Here is a 19,302-nt window from a genome sequence, read left to right as displayed (position 1 = left end):
GGAATCATCAAACCTTATTGGTCATAATTAACAAATGTATTCCACTATATTGGTTTTCATTGAAATTGCAGTACAACAGGGTGACAGGCAGAGCGGATTAGAAAATAGCTCTCTTAGCCCTGTTGATTTGCATTGACTTTTTTTTTCTTCCGGGGACCCGTGAGCCGACCAGAGAGGGAGGAGACTTAGGCTCCCTATAATATCAGACATCCCTGAGTATTTCCCTGCTTCCCTTTTTAGGGTGTAGAACAGAATTTGACTGTTCTTAATGATTGCTTTGCCAGTTAACCATCTGCCCCTGTAGAAAAAAAAATGTCCCAGGGAGCCATTGAGGACAACGATGTGATGCCACTCCACATCATGAGTCAGTGACGTGATCACCAAAATGTTGTGAACGGAGGGCAGAAACGAAAAGCTGAAGCGGTGTGGGCAGCAACGTGCTCACGGACGTTGGGTGGAGGTTTTTGCTGCACTCTCATCGGGGGCTGACTTTGTCATTAGGTATCAGTCAAATGCAGAAAAACACAAGGTGGTCCAATTTTTGAAGATTTGAAGATTACAGTCTGTTAGACTGGAATCAGTCCAGATTCCTGTGAGGATTCATGTCAAGTTCTCACTCGTACATGGACACGACACACACATAAGCTAACTCACACATTAAAAAACTGCTCTTTTTGTTATTAAGTGCTGCCCGCTCACTTCTTTAGGTCATTAACTTGCATCCTTCTATCTTTCAGTCTTTTCCTATCTTCCCTGCACCCCCCCACCCACCCTCCTGCGGTTTCTGTCACTTGTTCACAGACGAGTGGCCATTACATCGCCATGACCTAAATGTGTCACGTCCTTCTCTCTATGGTTCTTTCCTTCTTTTCCTCCCTCCCTCTTCCTGTTTTCTCTGTATATCCCTCCCTGTCCATCTGGACGCCTCTTGATTTTTTAAAAAACTCTTACAAACACCCACTTGAAGAAGTGTGAAGTGCTCCTTGATCAGTTGTTCACCACACAGCTGCGTACTCTCTTCCACGCATATCCACCTTTAATTCATTAAGCTCTCTTTAAAAGCACGTCTGACTTCAATTTTCCTTGTTGCAGAACTCCTGTGATTACAGACATTATTGACGGAACGCTGTCCATCCCCTCATCCCACTCCGACCCATTTGCCCTCAATTCTTTCTGTTCCCATCATCAATCTCAGAAGTGCATCAGAGCGACAGCAGCTCCCTTCAGTATCGATCCAGATGCTTCCTATCTCAGGGAGATAAGACCGGTCCAAACAGCTGACTGACTGCTGGAGCACGTCTTTGGGCATCTTAATTCAAATGAGCTCACCTCTTATAAAAGCAGTCAGATGGTAATGTCACACCGCATCAAGGTCAGCTTTCAGAAACACCGTGTGGGAACAGAGTACCTTCTTTAAATTTCTGATTCCCAAACATCTCAGCCTCCGGGGTGGAGACGCGTCGCTTTAAAATATTTTTAAAGTCCTGCTCACCCTCTTATCCTCTTTAAAATAAAAGCAGCACTAATTTATGAAAAGTTCTGTTCCGTTTCTCTGTGTTTCAGTGTCATTAAAAACGTGTCATCACCCCGACTTTCTACAACATCTCCGATGTTTTCAGCACTGAACATCTGCTGATCTTTGGTTTCATTTAATGACTGACTTTTCAGGTTCTTGATATGTGTATTTTCTAAATATAAATGTTTGTAATGATTAAAAAACAGGTGCACAAACTAGATGGTATCATTTTGGGTTGCTAAATGCAGTTCTAAAGGGAATGATACTTTAATTTGCCTTTTGTCCCCTCGGGTCCAACAGCACACTTCTACACACAATGCACATTTAAAGAACAAGTAACGCCTAAATTATCTTTTTTTTGTGCTGATAACCTGTATAGATGACTGTCTAATGGTGCTGTACACATTAGTGTGGCAGTTAAGTGCAACTTAGGTTTAATTTAATATTTCAGCCCAAAACCATAATCATATCTCCATCTTCAGGTTAAAAACTCTGCTCCACATTTATGTAGAATCAGTTGTGGTTGACGGCTAAGCTGAAAAACATGACATTATCAGCAAATTACTACGTGGCTGCACCACACTGGTTTCCAGGTGAGGCAGCCGCACCTCCACCTGGCTCAGCCACTCACCTTCCGATATGACACGTTGGCTCTCTGAGCCGCTCACCTCCTTGAAAAAAATGCCCTCCTCCCCTTTTCATCTAATGATCGTGGTTAACAGAAAATCCTCCAGAATGCTGCAGAATCTGTGTCTGCTTTTCTCCTGAGGGGTAAGTCTTGTGTGAGTGTGTAAAGTAGTTTTTTTCCATACATCTATTCTTGCTGCAGTTATTTAGAGAATTGTCAACCCTACTCCCCAAACTCACGTAAGCAAGCAGATTCGTTGACATTTGGCTCAAATCCTTCGTCGCAGATGCATCCTCCAACGGGGACCATCCACTCTCCTTCAGCGTTGCAGTGCATGCGAGGTGGCGCACCCCCCTGGGATTTACTATGGGGGACGCACGTCCCCGTCACTGGCACCAGAGCAGTCGGCTCCGCACCTGAAGGAGTCGCTACATAGGACGCCAGGTGGAGGCTTGTGGCTGAACAGCGCCGATAGAATATGGACACCCCCATGAGGGAAACACAAGCCCCGCTATCGACGATGGCCAAAACAAATCTGAAACAGAGGTCAGGAGTGAAGATCAGGCCTCTGGGAGAAGTGAAACAGAGAAGAACAAGAGAAGCAGGATGTGTTAGAGGGAAAAGTACCCGCTACGCGTGAGTGGGGCAAAGCTGCGCGTCTTAACATTGATACGACTGTATCGGTTGGGTTGGTACTGGTGTGGCGAACTGGGCTCCACTTTGGAGAAACTCTTATCAGCTGCAATGGTATCGATCTTCACCCATCCCTCCCGGGTCTCCGTCTCACCGCTAGATGGCTAAAGAGACAGAAAACACAAAAAAAAAGCTTAGAAGAAGCAACAACAAGAGTGAAAACATGAGAGAGGAAAGTCGTGCTGCATTGGTTCATCACTTGACCCTCTTGATGAGTGGATGGTGAAACGTTTGAATGCTGATGTAGAGCTGCGCCTGAAGTGAGGGGTTCAAGTTTAAGTCTTTGTCGAGACAGCTCCCAGCTCTTTTACGACCCTCCTCTCGTTCCTCATCAGGGCTCGATTTGAATTTTTTAAAAAGCATCTCACTTCCCCGAGGAGTGATGCATTCATCTATACAAAAACTCTGACTGTGACGGTGACTGCCACAGATTGTTCAACGGTTCAAAAGGCCCCCGAAGAGCATTGAAATGCTTAGATAAATAAAAGCTGCACAAAAAAATTATTTCTGCAGGAACCTGAGAATTTTTTGTGCAACAGGTGTCATTTTATGCCTCAAAGTTGTTAATTGCGGGGCTGAAGTGACATTTACAGAGACTTTTCTGACAGTTATTTGCATTTTCGAGCAAGTGTAGCCTTTGAGTCTGGTTTAAGGTACCGTCTTCTGTGGTAATCAGGGAGGAGGATTAGACAATCAGTCCTCACTGGGTGAAAAAATGAGAGGTTTTGCCGTTTTGATGTGAGGAGAAATGAATCACTAATGATGACTTTAATGGTTTTCTCCGAAGGTAGGTTGCCTCAAGCAGGGGCTAAAACCAGGAGAAAATAATACATGCTTAATTTAGATGTGGCCAGATAATCAGAGGGAAGTTACTGCTTTAAACTGGGATTCAAGGAACATTTTAGAACTGTTAAAATGTGAAAATTGAACACAATTGCTATCGGAACTATTATTGATATGTGGGAGAATTTTTAAATGTTATTGACTCTTTTGGCCTGGCCCAGTTGGTTAATATGCCAACACATGAACGCTCTCACATTTTGGACTTGGTTCTCACTCAAGGCTTGAAGATCACTGACCTGTTTGTTGATGCTGTCCATATTTCAGATCATTTTCCGGTTTTGTTTCGCCTTCATAGATCCAATGCCTCTTTAATTAATTTAATGCCTGCTCGAAGAGCCCGATCTTTTACTCCGTCTACTGCAACAGAATTCTGTACTTTGTTCACTGATTTTGTTTACACTTTGCCGGTGTTTTCCAGCACTGATGATTTGTTGCACTTTTTTCAATTGTAGCATTATGAATGTCCTGTTTTTGACCTAAAGGTCAAGATCTGCTGCATCTGCTCAAGCAGAGACAGTCTCTGACAGCCTAATCTACATGAGATAGTGGCCAAGGTCTTTCATGCACTCTGCTCATCGGAACTGCTTCTCCTCTGTTACAGCTCAAGACGAAGACGAAGAACTCTCTTGATAAACACATAATAAAACAACTTTGTTAATTACCAATAATAATGTGAGCCCAATGTTCCATCAGTCTGTGAAATGACAATGTTATTACTTGATATTATAATCCTGTGATCAGTAGTATTTTACAAGTTATTATAATCTTGGACATTTGCACTAGACACTAATGACATGTAATGCTAATGTCACACGACACATTTCCTTTTGTCTGATCCAATCAGAACCTTTGTTTCTGGTGCGAGGCGTGGTTTTCTGTGGTGTTTTTATAAACCCTCTTTTGCATGTCAAATTCTGATTTGCCAGTAAACCAAAATATGACAATTATAAGAACTATCCCACGCCACCTTTTCTTTAGTTCAAAGCGTTCTAGAGATGTCTCAGACAGGCCATCCGGACTTCCTCTTCAGCCATAAGAACCTCGACAAGCTGGATAAAATCTGTTGCAAGTTACACCTGACCTCAACAGTTCCTTCAGAATAAAAGCTGAACCTCACGACCCCTTCAGGGTCTCGGAGACACCAGTGATAACCTGTCGTGACCTGGAAGTATTCCAAGACTAGTTTGGTCGGCACCGCTGCTTTTCTACCAACTTCCGCTCCAAGGAGGGTCCGAGAGGACCTTGACATTCTGGATCTAATCGGAGGCTTCCCCTGGGGTATGACCGACAGATGGCGTTTCATGTGTGTTATAAATCTCCTACCAAAGTTTAGAGCAAATCATTCACTCCCACTCAGAATTAAATGCTTCTCCGGATCCGCTGGTTCTGATAATAACATCCCACACACACCATCATCTCACGTCTCACTCCACCTTAGTCCATCAGTACACAGAGTGTTTAAAGTTAGTCTTGTTTAAATTGAGTAGAAATAAATTTCTTAACTATTTTAAACCTGACTCTCTTTCTTTCCTCGGAGTTAATACGAAGTGTCGCTTAATCCCTGCAATAAAAAGTTCTGATGTTCTGGTTAAAATAGTCAAAAATCCATCAGATTGATATTTCATATTTCTATGGAATCTCACATTTTATGGTTCATAAGTAAGATGTAAACAACCCATCCTTTACACAATCTTCCTGCCTTACTGTGCTAGATCAGATAGCCCCTATGAGAACTAGACACTTTAAAGTTCGGTCAGATCCCTGGATCAATACAACTACCAGATCTGTCAGGCGTGAGTGCAGAAGATCCGAGCGTAGATGGAAAAAGGATAAGCTCCAGATTTCCTACCAAATAATGATAGATACCTGGGCTCCTTACCAGAAAGTAGTTAGAGATGCCCTTAATAAATTAATTTCAAATATTATTACTGCATCCTTTGGTAACCAGTGTGTCTTGTATCAGACCCTCAGTGCTGTTCTTTCAGTCAGTGACCACCACTCTCTTACTGCCTCAGATGATCAATGCACTCGATTTTTGAACTTTTTTCTAGGAAAAATTGCTAGCATCCGGGCTCAGATTTCTTCTCCCTATGTCACTAGTTTTCCTGAACCTATCCTGCATCGGTCTCGATAACTTTAACTTACTTTCTTTGTCCTCTCTTGAGAACCTCCTGTCTGCCTTGAAGCCGTCAGGTTCTCCTGTTGACCCTGTCCCTCCACACCTCCTTAAAGAAACATCTTTTGTCACTGGCCCCCTTTTGCTGAACATTATTAACAACAGCTTATCCACTGGTGTTGTACCCAATGCTTTTAAACATGCAGTAGTTCAACCCGTTCTGAAGAAGCCTGGCCTTGACACCTCTGTTATGAGTAATTTTCGCCCGATCTCCAAGCTTCCATTTCTATCAACACTACTAGAGCGTGCTGTTTTTAACCAAATTATTTCTTACCTTGATGATCATGGTTTAATGGATTCCTTCCAGTCAGGCTTCCGATCCCTCCATAGCACTGAGTCAGCTCATCTTCTTGTTTTAATGACATTTTATTAACCCTTGACTGTGGTTCTACTAAATTGCTGGAATTGTTGAACCTATCTGCTGCTATCGACACGGTTGATCACGCTATTCTACTGATTTGGCTAAACCAACTGGTTGGCACCCAGGGGACGGCCTTAGAACGGTTTAGGTCCTACTTCCGTGATTGCAGCTTTAATGTTATGATGGATAGTGCTGCCTCCCCCTCTGAAGCTTTGACTTTTGGTGTACCTCAGGGCTCTATTCTTGGAACCCTTTTATTTAATTTATATATTTTGCCCCTGGGTGAGATTTTAAAAAACATCACGTTGACTATCATTTATATGCAGACGATTGCCAATTATATGCCTCTGTGAAGCCTAATGACTCCTTACAGCCCCTTTGTTGAATGCCTCAATGAAGTGAAGAGCTGGCTGTCTGAAAACTTTCTCCTGCTGAATGATGCCAAGACAAAGGCTATAATTTTCAGCCCTTCAAGCCCCCAACTGACCCTTCCTTTTATTTCAAGTGGGTTGAAAACCTGTGTCACAAACTTAGGGGTCGTGATGGATGCCAACCTAAAAATGGACATGCACGTCAACCAGGTAGTTAAGACCTGTTTTTATCACCTGAGGCGTCTCTCTAAAGTTAAGCCCATTTTAAATAGGCATCGTCTCCATTCAGTTTTCCATGCCTTCATTACTTCCTGTCTCAATTACTGTAATTCAGTACTACATGGTATCTCCTGCTCCCTCTCGCCCGCTTTCATCTAGTGCAGAACGCAGCAGCTCGATTCCTGACCGGCACCAGGCAACAAGAATTCATCACACCGGTTTTGGAAAACCTTCATTGGCTTCCCATCTATCTCTGAATAGAGTTTAAGATCATGGTTTTTGTGGGGCAGCAGTAGCTCAGGTGGTAGAGCGGGTTGCCTCATGATCGGAGAGTCATGGATTTGAGTCCAGCTCCCGCCAGGGGTATCCTGCTGTTGTGTCCCTGGGCAAGACACTTCACCCAACTTGCCTGTGTTAGTGGTGGTCAGAGGGGCAGACGGCGCCAAATGGCAGCCTCGCCTCTGTCAGACCTCCCCAGGGCGGCTGTGGCTACAAGTAGCTTACCATCACTAGCAGTGTGTGAATGTGAGAGTGTGTGAAAGCGTCTTTGGGTCTCTTGAAAAGCGCTATATAAGTTCAATGCATTATTATTATTATTATTAAATCCCTCAATAACTTAGTGCCTGGCTATTGGCTGAGCTCACTCACCCTTATGTCCCTACGCGATCCCTTCGAGCTGCCGACCAGCACCTTCTCCATGTCCCTAGCTCCCGCTGTAAGTCCCACGGGGAGCGAGCTTTTTCAATTTGTGCACCGATGCTCTGGAACCACTTGCCCCTCCCGATCAGACTTTCTTCCTCTCTTTCCCTTTTTAAGTCTCGTTTAAAAACTCACTTTTATTCTCCCGCTTTTAATTCAGTGTAACTTCTTCTCTTTTTTTCTTTTCTTTTCCATTTGAATTACTTGATTTTAATGGATTTAGTTTTTATCATTGATAGCTTTTATTATGTGTTCTTGTTCAGCACTTTGGTCGGCTCTCATGTCGTGTTTAAATGTGCTACACAAATAAACTTGGTATGGTATGGTATATCAGTCTGGAGAGTTCGAATAGATTGTTTTAGAAATTTACTTGTTTTAATCAGTTTTCTTTTAAGTGTCTCCTCTGCTTTTTTTTTTTAAGTCCCTATTATTTAATGAAGAAGTAATTTTTACACCTGAAACTAATTTAAAAATAGCCCAAATGTCTGAGTTTTAAATACGACACGTGACATGTACGGTGCTGAACCCGAACTTAGCAAACCCAGGACAGAATTTAATCACCAGTAAGCACCTGTTCTGGGCAACTCAGACAGACCTTCCTGGTATGAATGATAAATGTTTAAAATTTCAGAAGCAGCAGGTGTCGGGGTGCTGCTCTAAAGGCTGCCAGCTTGCAGCTTTTCCTTCGTGTCACGCCTGCTTAAGCACAGCCGCGGTGATTCTTCCTGGGGCTGATATTCAGGAGTTTTATCTGTGCAGACGTTGAAGCTGCGTGAGTGCTGCCCCTCTGCAAAATGCACCACACAAAGGTCAAGTCAGTGTGTGGTGGTGGCCGACTGATAAAAGCATCGCCTGGTCATACCATCACAACAGTCAGGACGAGGCGGCGAGCCGCATCACAAACATCTTCTGTCATTCTCCTGTTGTTGTCGCTCTGGTTCAAAATGCTCAGAGACCACAGGATCAGCCTCTTTCAAATTTAACTATTTCATTTTATATTTTTTCACAGCTGTAACTCGCAAATTGAGGCTTATTTTCACACTGTTTGTCTAACTGGTATTCATCCCACTGGTTTGTGCAGACTTTGCTTCCTAAATGATGAACATAAACATAAAATGTAGAGGGCAGATATCTGGGACAAACTAATAGAGTTTTCTAATAGACAATGGCTGGAATCCAGGTAGCAAATAAAAACATGAAAGGCACACAAAGCAGAGAAGAGACAAAATACCATTTAGACCAGAGAAAAAAACTGGATCTGGCAAAGCACAAGTGAAGGTGATTAATGGAGGAGAAGCAGGCGAGTTGCTTAGCACAAGAAGCTCAAAAAACTGGAAAAATAATAAACCAAACAAATTTAAAAGCAAAATGAGATCACAGGTGCAATGCCAGATGAGATGTTGGATGACAATTAAAGAGAGTTTACATCCCTCCTGTTTTAGCTTTAGCTGCCTGTTAAATTCAGAATTATTTTTTAAGATCCTCCTTCTCACACATAAAGCTCTTAATAATCAAGCTCCGTCATACATCAGTGATCTGATTGTGGATGGGAGGCATGTCTTTTAGTCATCAGGCTCCTCTCCTGTGGAACCAGCTCAGTAGACAATGTGTATGTGAGGCATACACCTAGTCTACTTTTAAGACTTTGGTGACTTTCAAGACTGTAGTGGCCCATATGGCTCATTGAAGTGCAAAAGCTACATTGCAACAACAAAAGGCACATTGCATCAAAACAAATTGCAATACGAAATAAGCTGCAATGCAAAATCGTTTCCCACATTGGAATTAATAATACAAATTTAACTACCAACAAAATGGACGTTGTGCTCCGCAGGTGTTGGATCAAAGTAGTTATTCTGGCAAAATTATTTTTTCCCTGTGTTGGGAGCAGTGCATCTTTATTTTTAGTCACCATAGCTCTTTGTGCAACAATTAGAGCAAATACAATTTTATAGGGTATCTGGAAACCAACACAAAGTTGTTAAGAACATTGTATTGAGTGTTGAAGTTAATTCAGGGGAGCCCAATACATGCTGGTCAATTGCAAAACATAAATCACTTTGGTCATAATGCTATTAGAAAAAATAAGTAACTGAAAGAACGACAAAATGAGCATATTTATTAAAAGCTGGTGCTCGACACGCCATCATGGCAGCTCAAACTCTGTGTTTTGGTAAGATCACATACACAGGAGCTGCATGCCGACTGGCAAGGCAGGCAACTCCTTTGGGCCTCTAGGCCACGAGGGGCCCCCAGAGGGCTAGCAAATTTTGAATTCCGAACCACAACAGTAGCGAGAGAGTGAAAAGCATTACACAACACTGACTAACACTCCCCTCCTGAATGGACAAATGAGCGTCAGCACAGTTCCGTTTGCTTTGTGACACACTGATCGCCAGTCTGCTGTAATGCACCTTACTTGATTGTGTTGTGGCTTTTTAATTTGCATTGCAGGTTTTTGTTGTTGTATCACAGCTTTTTTATGTGAACCATACGGGCCCCTTCAGTTCAGTTCAGTTTTTTTATATAGCAGCAAATCGCAACAAAAGTCGTCTCAAAGCACTTCACAAAGTAGCCATTTCAATTGAGTTCAATTCATTATCCCAGTTAGTCAAATGCTTTCTATGTACGGAAACCCAGCAGATTGCACCAAGTCACTGACTTGTTCCCTTTAACAGGAAGAAACCTCCAACACGAGTGGGCAACTCCGATCCTCAAGGGGCGCTACCCTGCATGTTTTAGTTGTTTCCCTGTTCAACACACCTAATTCAACAGTTGTATCACCTGTTCAGCAAGTCACCAAGCTACGTAAAAGCCTTTCAATAACCTCTTGATTAAAATTCGACGTGTTAAAGCAGGGAAACAACTCAAACATGCTGAATAGAAGCCCTCGAGGACCAGGATTGCTCACCCGTGCTCCAACAGAACCATTCTCAGAATGAGCAGACATCCGCCGTGGCCCACTGGGGGAAACATACGCCAACGTAATAAACAAATAACAAAAACTGATCTTACTGTATGACAAAACAAATATCCTGCAACAGTTGCACCTTGACAGCAGTACTTATTTTTTTAAGCACCAACCTAAATATTTTAAACCCTTTCCTTCAAACCCATTTGAAACTATTCTAACATGCATAAGGTTACTTTACCTCAATAGTATTTTTTAGCAGTTTATGTTTTGAAACTTTGTAGAAATGAACAGTTTTTTTTATTTTTATGAAACTAACAACATCTCCTTTCAAACCTCGTTGCATCTCCCAATGTGGCTGGTAGCTTAAAAATCTAATAGGAGGGACTTATTTATTCATTTATTCATGAGGCGGTTTGGCCAAACAACGTTGCGTGCAATCGCCCCAAAACCTGGAAGCATGTCGCTTTGTAAAGCGATGCCAAAGATAGCTGATTGGTGGAAAGTTATTTTGAACCAAACAAACAACAATCCCTCATGTCACAAAGAGAACAACGCTAGAATAAATAACAGGCATAGCTAAAAATGTTCAGGCAAAACTGTTCTTGTTCAGTTAGAATTATTTTACTATTTTGCTTTTCTGCAGCAAAAAAACTAAAGAACCAACGGGAACAATTTTAAAATCTTTAATCACTACTTTGCACACTTTTTTTCTCCCTATAAAACCAACTTCAGTGTTGAATGCTTAAGTTATTTTAAGACATAAGTTAACAATTACCAGCTCAGAAAGACATTTAAGTTAACAGTTCATTTAAAATATTCATGTTTCATTATTAGAAACTGGAATTGGATCATTGCAATTTATACTTTTAAACATTTTTTAAACTAATGTCGGATAAAATATCTCTAATAATGACAAAAAAATGTTGAAAACATCAAAGAAACGTTTCCTCAGATACTATGTGGTACACATGATGGAGACTTGACCTGTCGAAGCCCATTCCCATCGCTGATAAAATAAAAATCTTGTATTTCATAATTATAAGATATAAGATTTTTTTTCAGAGTGGCAGGAATGGGCTTCCATAGCCCAGGATTTTTTATAAAAAAGATAATTTATGAGAGTTACCGATGGAAGAAGGTCAAGGCCAGTTATTAGGAATGGGATTAGAGCCACGTTATTCCCAGAAATCTGAGATAAAAGCCAATATTATAACTTTTTTTAATGAGATTTTATTTTAAAAAGAATAAAATAAAAATGTGACAACATTTATATGATTATTTTTACAGGAAATATTGATATTCACAAAAAATATATATAAAAAACTAACATAAATAGATTTTAAATTATTACTAATTTTAAAAGAAATTGTGTGAAGTCCAAAGAGTCATTGTGGCCCTGGAGCCACAGATTGCAGACCCCAGCACTAGTCATTCAAACTTTTTTTCTTAACAGAGTAAGAATTCAGCCTCACCTCAGCCGCCCAGGTCCTCATCAGCTCCCTCTGGGAGTCGGCCTGTTTGTAGTACAAGGTGAGCGTTTCTCTACAGGTGGGCGATGGAGAACGCAGGCTGGCGCAGTCCCGCACAGAGAAACGCAACGTCACAAACATTCGGGGAGCTGACTGACGATACAGGAAGGGCGTCGCCAACCAGTTGTCCTGCAGCCGAGGATTCTGGTTGATATTACAGACCTCAAAGGTCCGTATGAGCTTCCCTCGGTCATCCAGGACACTGACTTCATCCCACTGAAAGATAAAACATTTCATTAGACACTGTGGGAAAAACTCAGCAGGAAACCTTTAAACCAACCTGCAACAGAACACCACTGGTATGAGAGGTTCTCCACGAAATAATATCAGGTAAGGAGAAACAGCCGGCTGCTACCACTTCAACTTTAGAGTCCCAAAACACCATTTGAAGTCTTGAACAACAATAATAATAATAATACATTTTATTTAAAAGCGCCTTTCAGAACATCCATGGTCACTTGACAGAAAACACGTAAAAAAATACAATAAAGCAATAATAAAAACCCAAACAAGAAAAAAAACAGAGAGAAACAGTTCAATAAAATCAGAGGTTGTAGGCAGATTTAAACATATGTGTTTTGAGTTTTGTTTTGAAAAGGGTAAAACTGTCGATGTTCTTGATGTCTGGGGGGAGTGAGTTCCAGAGACGGGGAGCAGAGCGGCTGAAAGCTCTGCTCCCCATGGTAGTGAGACGGGCAGAAGGAACAGCAAGATGGATGGAAGACGAAGATCTTAGAGAACGGGATGGGGTGTGAATACTTATAAGGTCTGAGACATATGGAGGAGAGAGGTTGTGGATTGCTTTGAAGGTAAGGAGGAGAATTTTGAAGATGGACCTGAATTTAACTGGGAGCCAGTGAAGCTGTTGGAGAACCGGGGTGATGTGGTGAAAGGAAGGGGTTCTGGTGATAATACGGGCTGCTGAATTCTGGACCAGTTGCAGTTTATGAAGGAGTTTGTTGGGGAGACCATAAAGAAGTGAATTGCAATAGTTCCAACAAGAGACAGTTGGACCTAGTGTAGCATCATGAATGTCTGTTTTTGACCTAAAGGTCATGATCTGCTGCGTCTGCTCGAGCAAAGACATAAAGTCTCTGACAGCCTAATCTACATGAGATAGTGGCCAAGGTCTTTCATGCACTCTGCCCATCGGAACTGCTTCTCCTCTGTTACAGCTCAAGACGAAGACGAAGAACTCTCTTGATAAACACATAATCAACAACTTTGTTAATTACCAATAATAATGTGAGCCCAATGTTCAATCAATCTGTGAAATGACAATGTTATTACTTGATATTATAATCCTGTGATCAGTAGTATTTTACAAGTTATTATAATCTTGGATATTTGCACTAGACACTAATGACACGCAATGCTAAAGCCACACAACACATTTCCTTTAGTCTGATCCAATCAGAACCTTCGTTTCTGGTGCGAGGCGTGGTTTTCTGTGGTGTTTGTATAAACCCTCTTTTGCATGTCAGATTCTGATTCGCCAGTAAACCAAAATATGACAATTATAAAAACTATCCCACGCCACCTTTTCTTTAGTTCAAAGCATTGTAGAGAAGTCTCGGACAGGCCATCCAGACTTCCTCTTCAGCCATAAGAACCTCGACAAGCTGGATAAAATCTGTTGCAAGTTACACCTGATCGCAACGGTTCCTTCAGAATAAAAGCTGAACCTCACAACCCCTTCAGGGTCTCGGAGACACCAGTGATAACCTGTCATGACCTGGAAGCATTCCAAGGCTAGTTTGGTGGGCACCGCTGCTTTTCTACCGGCTTCGGTACCAAAGAGGGTCCACGAAGACCTCGACCTTCTGGATCTAATCGGAGGCTTCCCCTTGGGTACGTAGACCGACAGATGGCGTCTCATGTGTGCTATAAATCTCCTACCAAAGTTTAGAGTGAAACATTCACTTCCACTCAGAACTAACGGCTTCTCTGGATCTGCTGGTTCTGAAGAACATCCTACACACACACCATCATCATTCATCACTACTCACTCCACCTTAGTTCCATCAGTACACACAGTGTTAAAGTTAGTCTTGTTTAAGTTGTGTAGAAATAAATTTCTTAACTATTTTAAACCTGACTCTCTCTCTTTCCTTGGAGTTAATACGAAGTGTCGCTTAAACCCTGCAATAAAAAGTTCTGATATTCTGGTTAAAATAGTCAAAGATCCATCAGAATGATATTTCATATTTCTATGGAATCTCACATTTTATGGTTCATAAAGTAAGATGTAAACAACCCATTCTTTACACTAGAAAATGGTGACCGGTTTTTAACACTTTCTCGTTTTCTCAATGTGGGTTTTGATATCCAACACACGTGGCCTGGGGATGCTAACCGGTGGGAAGGATGAGAGTCCTGCGACTGTGTTTGTGTTAAAAAGATTGCTTGACTCATTTAATCAATACATTTGCTGTGATCTCTAGTAGGAATGAATGCCTTACAAGTCTTTCGTGGGAAAAATATGTTGGTGCACCATTTCTCGGACCTAAAAGGGACCCACATCACATCGTGGCATCAGACGGTAGGTTTTCGAGTCTGATTTCCTGATATTTGGACATCTCACCCCAGATTGGAAAACAGCAACGTGACTCTACAGCTGACTTGCACTGTTGATTGTGAGTTAATTTTAACCCAACCTGAATAAAACAAATCATGTTACACATGTAGTTAGATTACTGCTTTACTCTGTAATATTCTCTATATTAAAGGTTATGCTGGAAATATTAATTACTTATTTAATTTTAAACATAAGACCAATTTTTCCAGCCTCAATCGTGGAATAAAAGCATGAAGATAAACCTGTGTGAGCCTCCTCTGGGTGGCTGGATTAGCAGATTAAAGCTGGATCTCACCACACTGATGTCATCTTGTGGATTGTGGACATTTTGCCTTTTGTCTGTCTGACATAATGGACGATAATCTTTAGGGAAACAATATTTATCTACACAGTCTTAAGATGTTTAACAGCTCAACGTTCACATAAAACACACATTTATGTTAAAAGACACATATAAAAAAGCACATTAGGGGTTGTCTATCATTTGTCCAAACACAAGTCAACACATCTCATATGCAACTATTAAAATTATTATCAAACCATTAAAAAAATACATATAAACTAATATGAAAGAAAACGGTTTAACCTGAAGACGAGAGGCTAGGATCAAGGCAGTGATTTCCCCCAGCGTGTCTGAGGTGCTCATTAAAAAAAAACTGGAACCACATGCAGTCAAGTTCACTGTTGATCTTGATTTAAAATAAAAAGATAAATTACATAACTAAAATCATGCTGGGTTGAGGAACAGTTAAAACTTAAGATTCAGAATAATAAAAAATAAACACTTAGCCTTTACCTAAATGTTAATTAAAGCAAGAATAAACATAAATCCATGAGTTTTTGCTTTGCTTCATACATGCTACACGTTATGGAGCCGTAACTGCTTCCCAGCCTCGGTTGCCTCTCGTCTCCCCTTGTTGTGTTTACTGGTTGCACCTGCCTCTTGTTAACCTGATCGCCTGCTCCTGTGTATTTAAGCCCTGTCAGACCCTTGGATTGACTGTTGTCCTTGTCTGTCTCCCCATGTCAACGTACTTCTGTTCCTGCAGTTTCTGCACTCCCAAGTCCCTGCAGTAAATGGATTTAAGTATTTTGCTGCCTCAGAGCTTCACTCACCTGCATGTGGGTCCAAAACCAACACTCACCATGACAGTAACGCAGATCACAGGTGCATCAACGACATTTATAAAGCAACAATTCAGGTTTACCGGACAGCCAAGCGGGGTGCAGCAGTGGCAGTTGCCGAGGCAAAATCTCGGGCGTGGGAGGAGTTTGGTGAGGCCATGGAGAAAGACTATCGATCGGCTCCAAAGAGGTTCTGGCAAACTGTCCGGCGCCTCAGGAGAGGAAGGCAGCAACTCGCTCACACTGTTTACAGTGGGGATGGGGAGCTGCTGACGTCAACTGAGGCTATAGTCGGACGGTGGAAGGAATACTTTGAGGAGCTCCTCAATCCCACCAATGCGCATTCCGAGGAGGAACCAGAGCTGGGAGGCCTGGGGATGGACTGTCCGATCTCGGGGGCAGAAGTTGCTGAGGTAGTCAAACAACTACACAGCGGCGGAGCCCCGGGGGCGGATGAGGTTCGTCCTGGGTATCTCAAGGCTATGGATGTTGTAGGGCTGTCATGGTTGACACGTCTCTACAACATTGCGTGGTCATCGGGGGCAGTTCCTAGGGAGTGGCAGACCGGGGTGGTGGTCCCCATCTTTAAGAAGGGTGACCTGAGGGTGTGTTCCAACTATAGGGGGATCACACTCCTCAGCCTCCCTGGAAAGGTCTATGCCAAGGTACTGGAGAGGAGGGTCCGATCGATAGTTGAATCTCAGATAGAGGAGGAGCAATGTGGTTTTCGTCCTGGCCGTGGAACTGTGGACCAGCTCTATACCCTTGCAAGGGTGATGGAGGGGGCATGGGAGTTTGCCCAACCAATCCACATGTGTTTTGTGGATTTGGAGAAGGCTTATGACCGTGTCCCCAGGGGCACCCTGTGGGGGACGCTCCAGGAGTATGGGGTGGGTGGCTTTCTGTTAAGGGCCATTCAGTCCCTTTACCAGAGGAGCGTGAGTTTGGTCCGCATAGCCGGTAGTAAGTCGGACCTGTTCCCAGTGAGGGTTGGACTCCGCCAGGGCTGCCCTTTGTCACCGGTTCTGTTCATCACTTTTATGGACAGAATTTCTAGACGCAGCCGTGGTGTGGAGTGTGTCGAGTTTGGTGGCAGGAGAATCTCGTCTCTGCTTTTTGCGGATGATGTGGTCCTCCTAGCTTCATCCAGCTCTGACCTTCAGCTCTTGCTGGGTAGGTTCGCGGCCGAATGTGAAGCGGCTGGGATGAGGATCAGCACCTCCAAATCTGAGACCATGGTTCTCGACCGGAAAAGGGTGGCTTGCCACCTCCGGGTCGGGGGAGAGGTCCTACCTCAAGTGGAGGAGTTTAAGTATCTCGGGGTCTTGTTCACGAGTGAGGGTAGGAGGGATCGGGAGATCGACAGGCGGATTGGTTCGGCGTCTGCAGTGATGCGGACGCTGAGCCGATCTGTCGTGGGGAAGAGGGAGCTGAGCCAGAAAGCCAGGCTCTCGATTTACCGGTCGATCTACGTCCCAATCCTCACCTATGGTCATGAGCTTTGGGTAATGACCGAAAGAACGAGATCGCGGATACAAGCGGCCGAAATGAGTTTCCTCCGTAGGGTGGCCGGGCTCAGCCTTAGAGATAGGGTGAGGAGCTCGGACATTCGGGAGGGACTCGGAGTAGAACCGCTGCTCCTCCGGATCGAAAGGAGCCAGTTGAGGTGGTTTGGGCATCTGGTCAGGATGCCTCCTGGACGCCTCCCCGGGGAGGTGTTTCGGGCATGTCCTGCCGGCAGAAGGTCCCCGGGTCGACCCAGGACACGTTGGAGAGGTTACATCTCCAATCTGGTCCGGGAACGCCTTGGGGTCCTGCCGGAGGAGCTGGTGGACAAGGCCGGGGAGAGGACGGCCTGGAGCTCCCTAGTTGGGATGCTGCCCCCGCGACCCGGACCCGGATAAGCGGAGGAAGACGAGACGAGACGAGACAATTCAGGTTTATTGGGAAGTTTTGATCCAAACCTTGAGCAATATTTTGCCTGACAACCAGAGATGAGACATGACCGGACAGACAAGCTAACAGCTAGTCTGCCTTCTCAAAACAACCCTGAGCTAAAAATCTGCACACTGTTAAAAGCTTTTATACCAACGTCAACTTTGCATTCCACCAGGGGCAGTTGGGGGGGGGGGGGGGCAAGGGAGGGCCAATGCCCCCCTGACAGCAGGCTTGGACCCCCCCAATCCCCACCCCCCCGAACCGCCGAGGCAAATACCTTCATGTCTTTTCATGTTTCTGGGACGATAACTAAAATGTCAGAAATGTAGCAAAATTGTTTGACATGGAAAGTAATTGAAAAGTGTTTAAGCCTAAAGTAACTTTAGCTGAATTGCTGTTATTATATTGTTTTAATTATACACTAAAATTTGAAATACCTAAAGCAACACAAAATAATTTTTAACACTTTAAACTACTGCTTTTAAACTGGTTTCAGTGGTTCTTGAGCCATAAACTTACGCAACTTCTCATTTAACAGCCCTCTGCTGATCAGAAACTGTTTAGTAGCTCTGAGGTGCACCAGTGAGAGGTCTTCTCATGTTTCGTGGCAAAAGCTGGTTACTGTGCCGTTAGCAAACATAAAGGCTAGCAGTTAGCTTTTTCCATTTCACAAGAAGAAGAAATTTGCTTTTTTTCTTAGCATCATGGTTGAAGACCTGGATGGAAATAGCTAGCTCCAATGCTAAGTTTTGTAAGTAGAATTCCATGTAAGTTATTGCTGTTTTATTTATAATTAAAACATATTTCAAACAGGATTTTCTTCGATTCAGAGAACAGCAGGAACCTTTTGTCTCCGAGATGACTGATACAAGGGGGAGCAGAATTTAGCTGTCCAGCTCAGGAAAAGTCTGTCAGATTTGGCAAAATGTAAATGTTGGTGCAGCTTTTAGTTTCACTGATTACACAGTCCAGTGCCTCCAGGGATGAAAAGGTTCTGCTTTAATCCTTCACACCCCCGAGTGACAAGCAGGACCTTTTCTGTTGTAATCCAACAGAATTGTGTCTCAAGCCTCTTTGTCATTATTCTCCTTGCAACAATGGCGGGAGGACAAAAGGTCCTGACTGCCGATCGGGGTGCATTATCTGTGCGTGATTCAGGGTCTGTACTTGTTACTGTATCTGTGAACATTTAGGTCTATTTCTCTGTGTGGTTCTGACAGCCAGCATGAACAGGATCCTCACAGTGTCGCACATCAGAGCGTAAATCTTTTATACTGCGTCCCATTTGAAATAATGATAAGATCACTGGGCAGATGAAGCTCGTCAGAGGCGCTGTCAGTCAAATGGAGCAAAAGGACAGTGATCTCCCGCCAAGCCTCTGGTTCAGTCTTTAAGATGATGAAACAGCAGGGAAGGACGTGAGTGAGGGATTTAAAGTGGAGAAATGCAGGTGAAAAGTTTGCAAACAGAAAAATGTGCAGTACAGACTTCCAGGTAGAGAACAGACTATACATCGTGTGCAGAAACACTGACCTCGTGCATGCCCCGTCACCCTTCCTGCTCCCTTCACTAGCTGTCCCTGTCTCATTTTGTCCTTCAAAATAAAACATACAAAACTGGGCTAGATCAGGGAGGAGGGGTGGATGAATTGTTGAAAAGGATGTAGAAAAAAGGAACCCACGGTAGACTCATCTTTTTGATTTAATTTGAAC

The 19,302-nt window shown here is 43.1% G+C and overlaps 1 protein-coding gene across 2 annotated transcripts in view; it reads right to left on the bottom strand.

Moving 5' to 3' along the window:
- ephb6 (eph receptor B6) overlaps positions 1-19,302 on the bottom strand; it is a 74,664-nt gene that overhangs the window by 27,298 nt on the left and 28,064 nt on the right. For both annotated transcript variants that reach the window (XM_015950153.3, XM_015950154.3), the window contains exons 3-5: positions 11,893-12,165; positions 2,772-2,941; positions 2,384-2,679 (exon numbers count right to left, since the gene is read on the bottom strand). In XM_015950153.3, the coding sequence (XP_015805639.3) occupies positions 2,384-2,679; positions 2,772-2,941; positions 11,893-12,165 (739 nt within the window). The remainder of the gene's footprint in view (positions 1-2,383; positions 2,680-2,771; positions 2,942-11,892; positions 12,166-19,302) is intronic.

Source organism: Nothobranchius furzeri, chromosome 5 (genome assembly GCF_043380555.1).
Source record: "Nothobranchius furzeri strain GRZ-AD chromosome 5, NfurGRZ-RIMD1, whole genome shotgun sequence".
NCBI classification, from domain to species: domain Eukaryota; kingdom Metazoa; phylum Chordata; class Actinopteri; order Cyprinodontiformes; family Nothobranchiidae; genus Nothobranchius; species Nothobranchius furzeri.
Note: the sequence above shows the minus strand (reverse complement) of the source record. Positions and strands in the feature narration are given on the sequence as shown.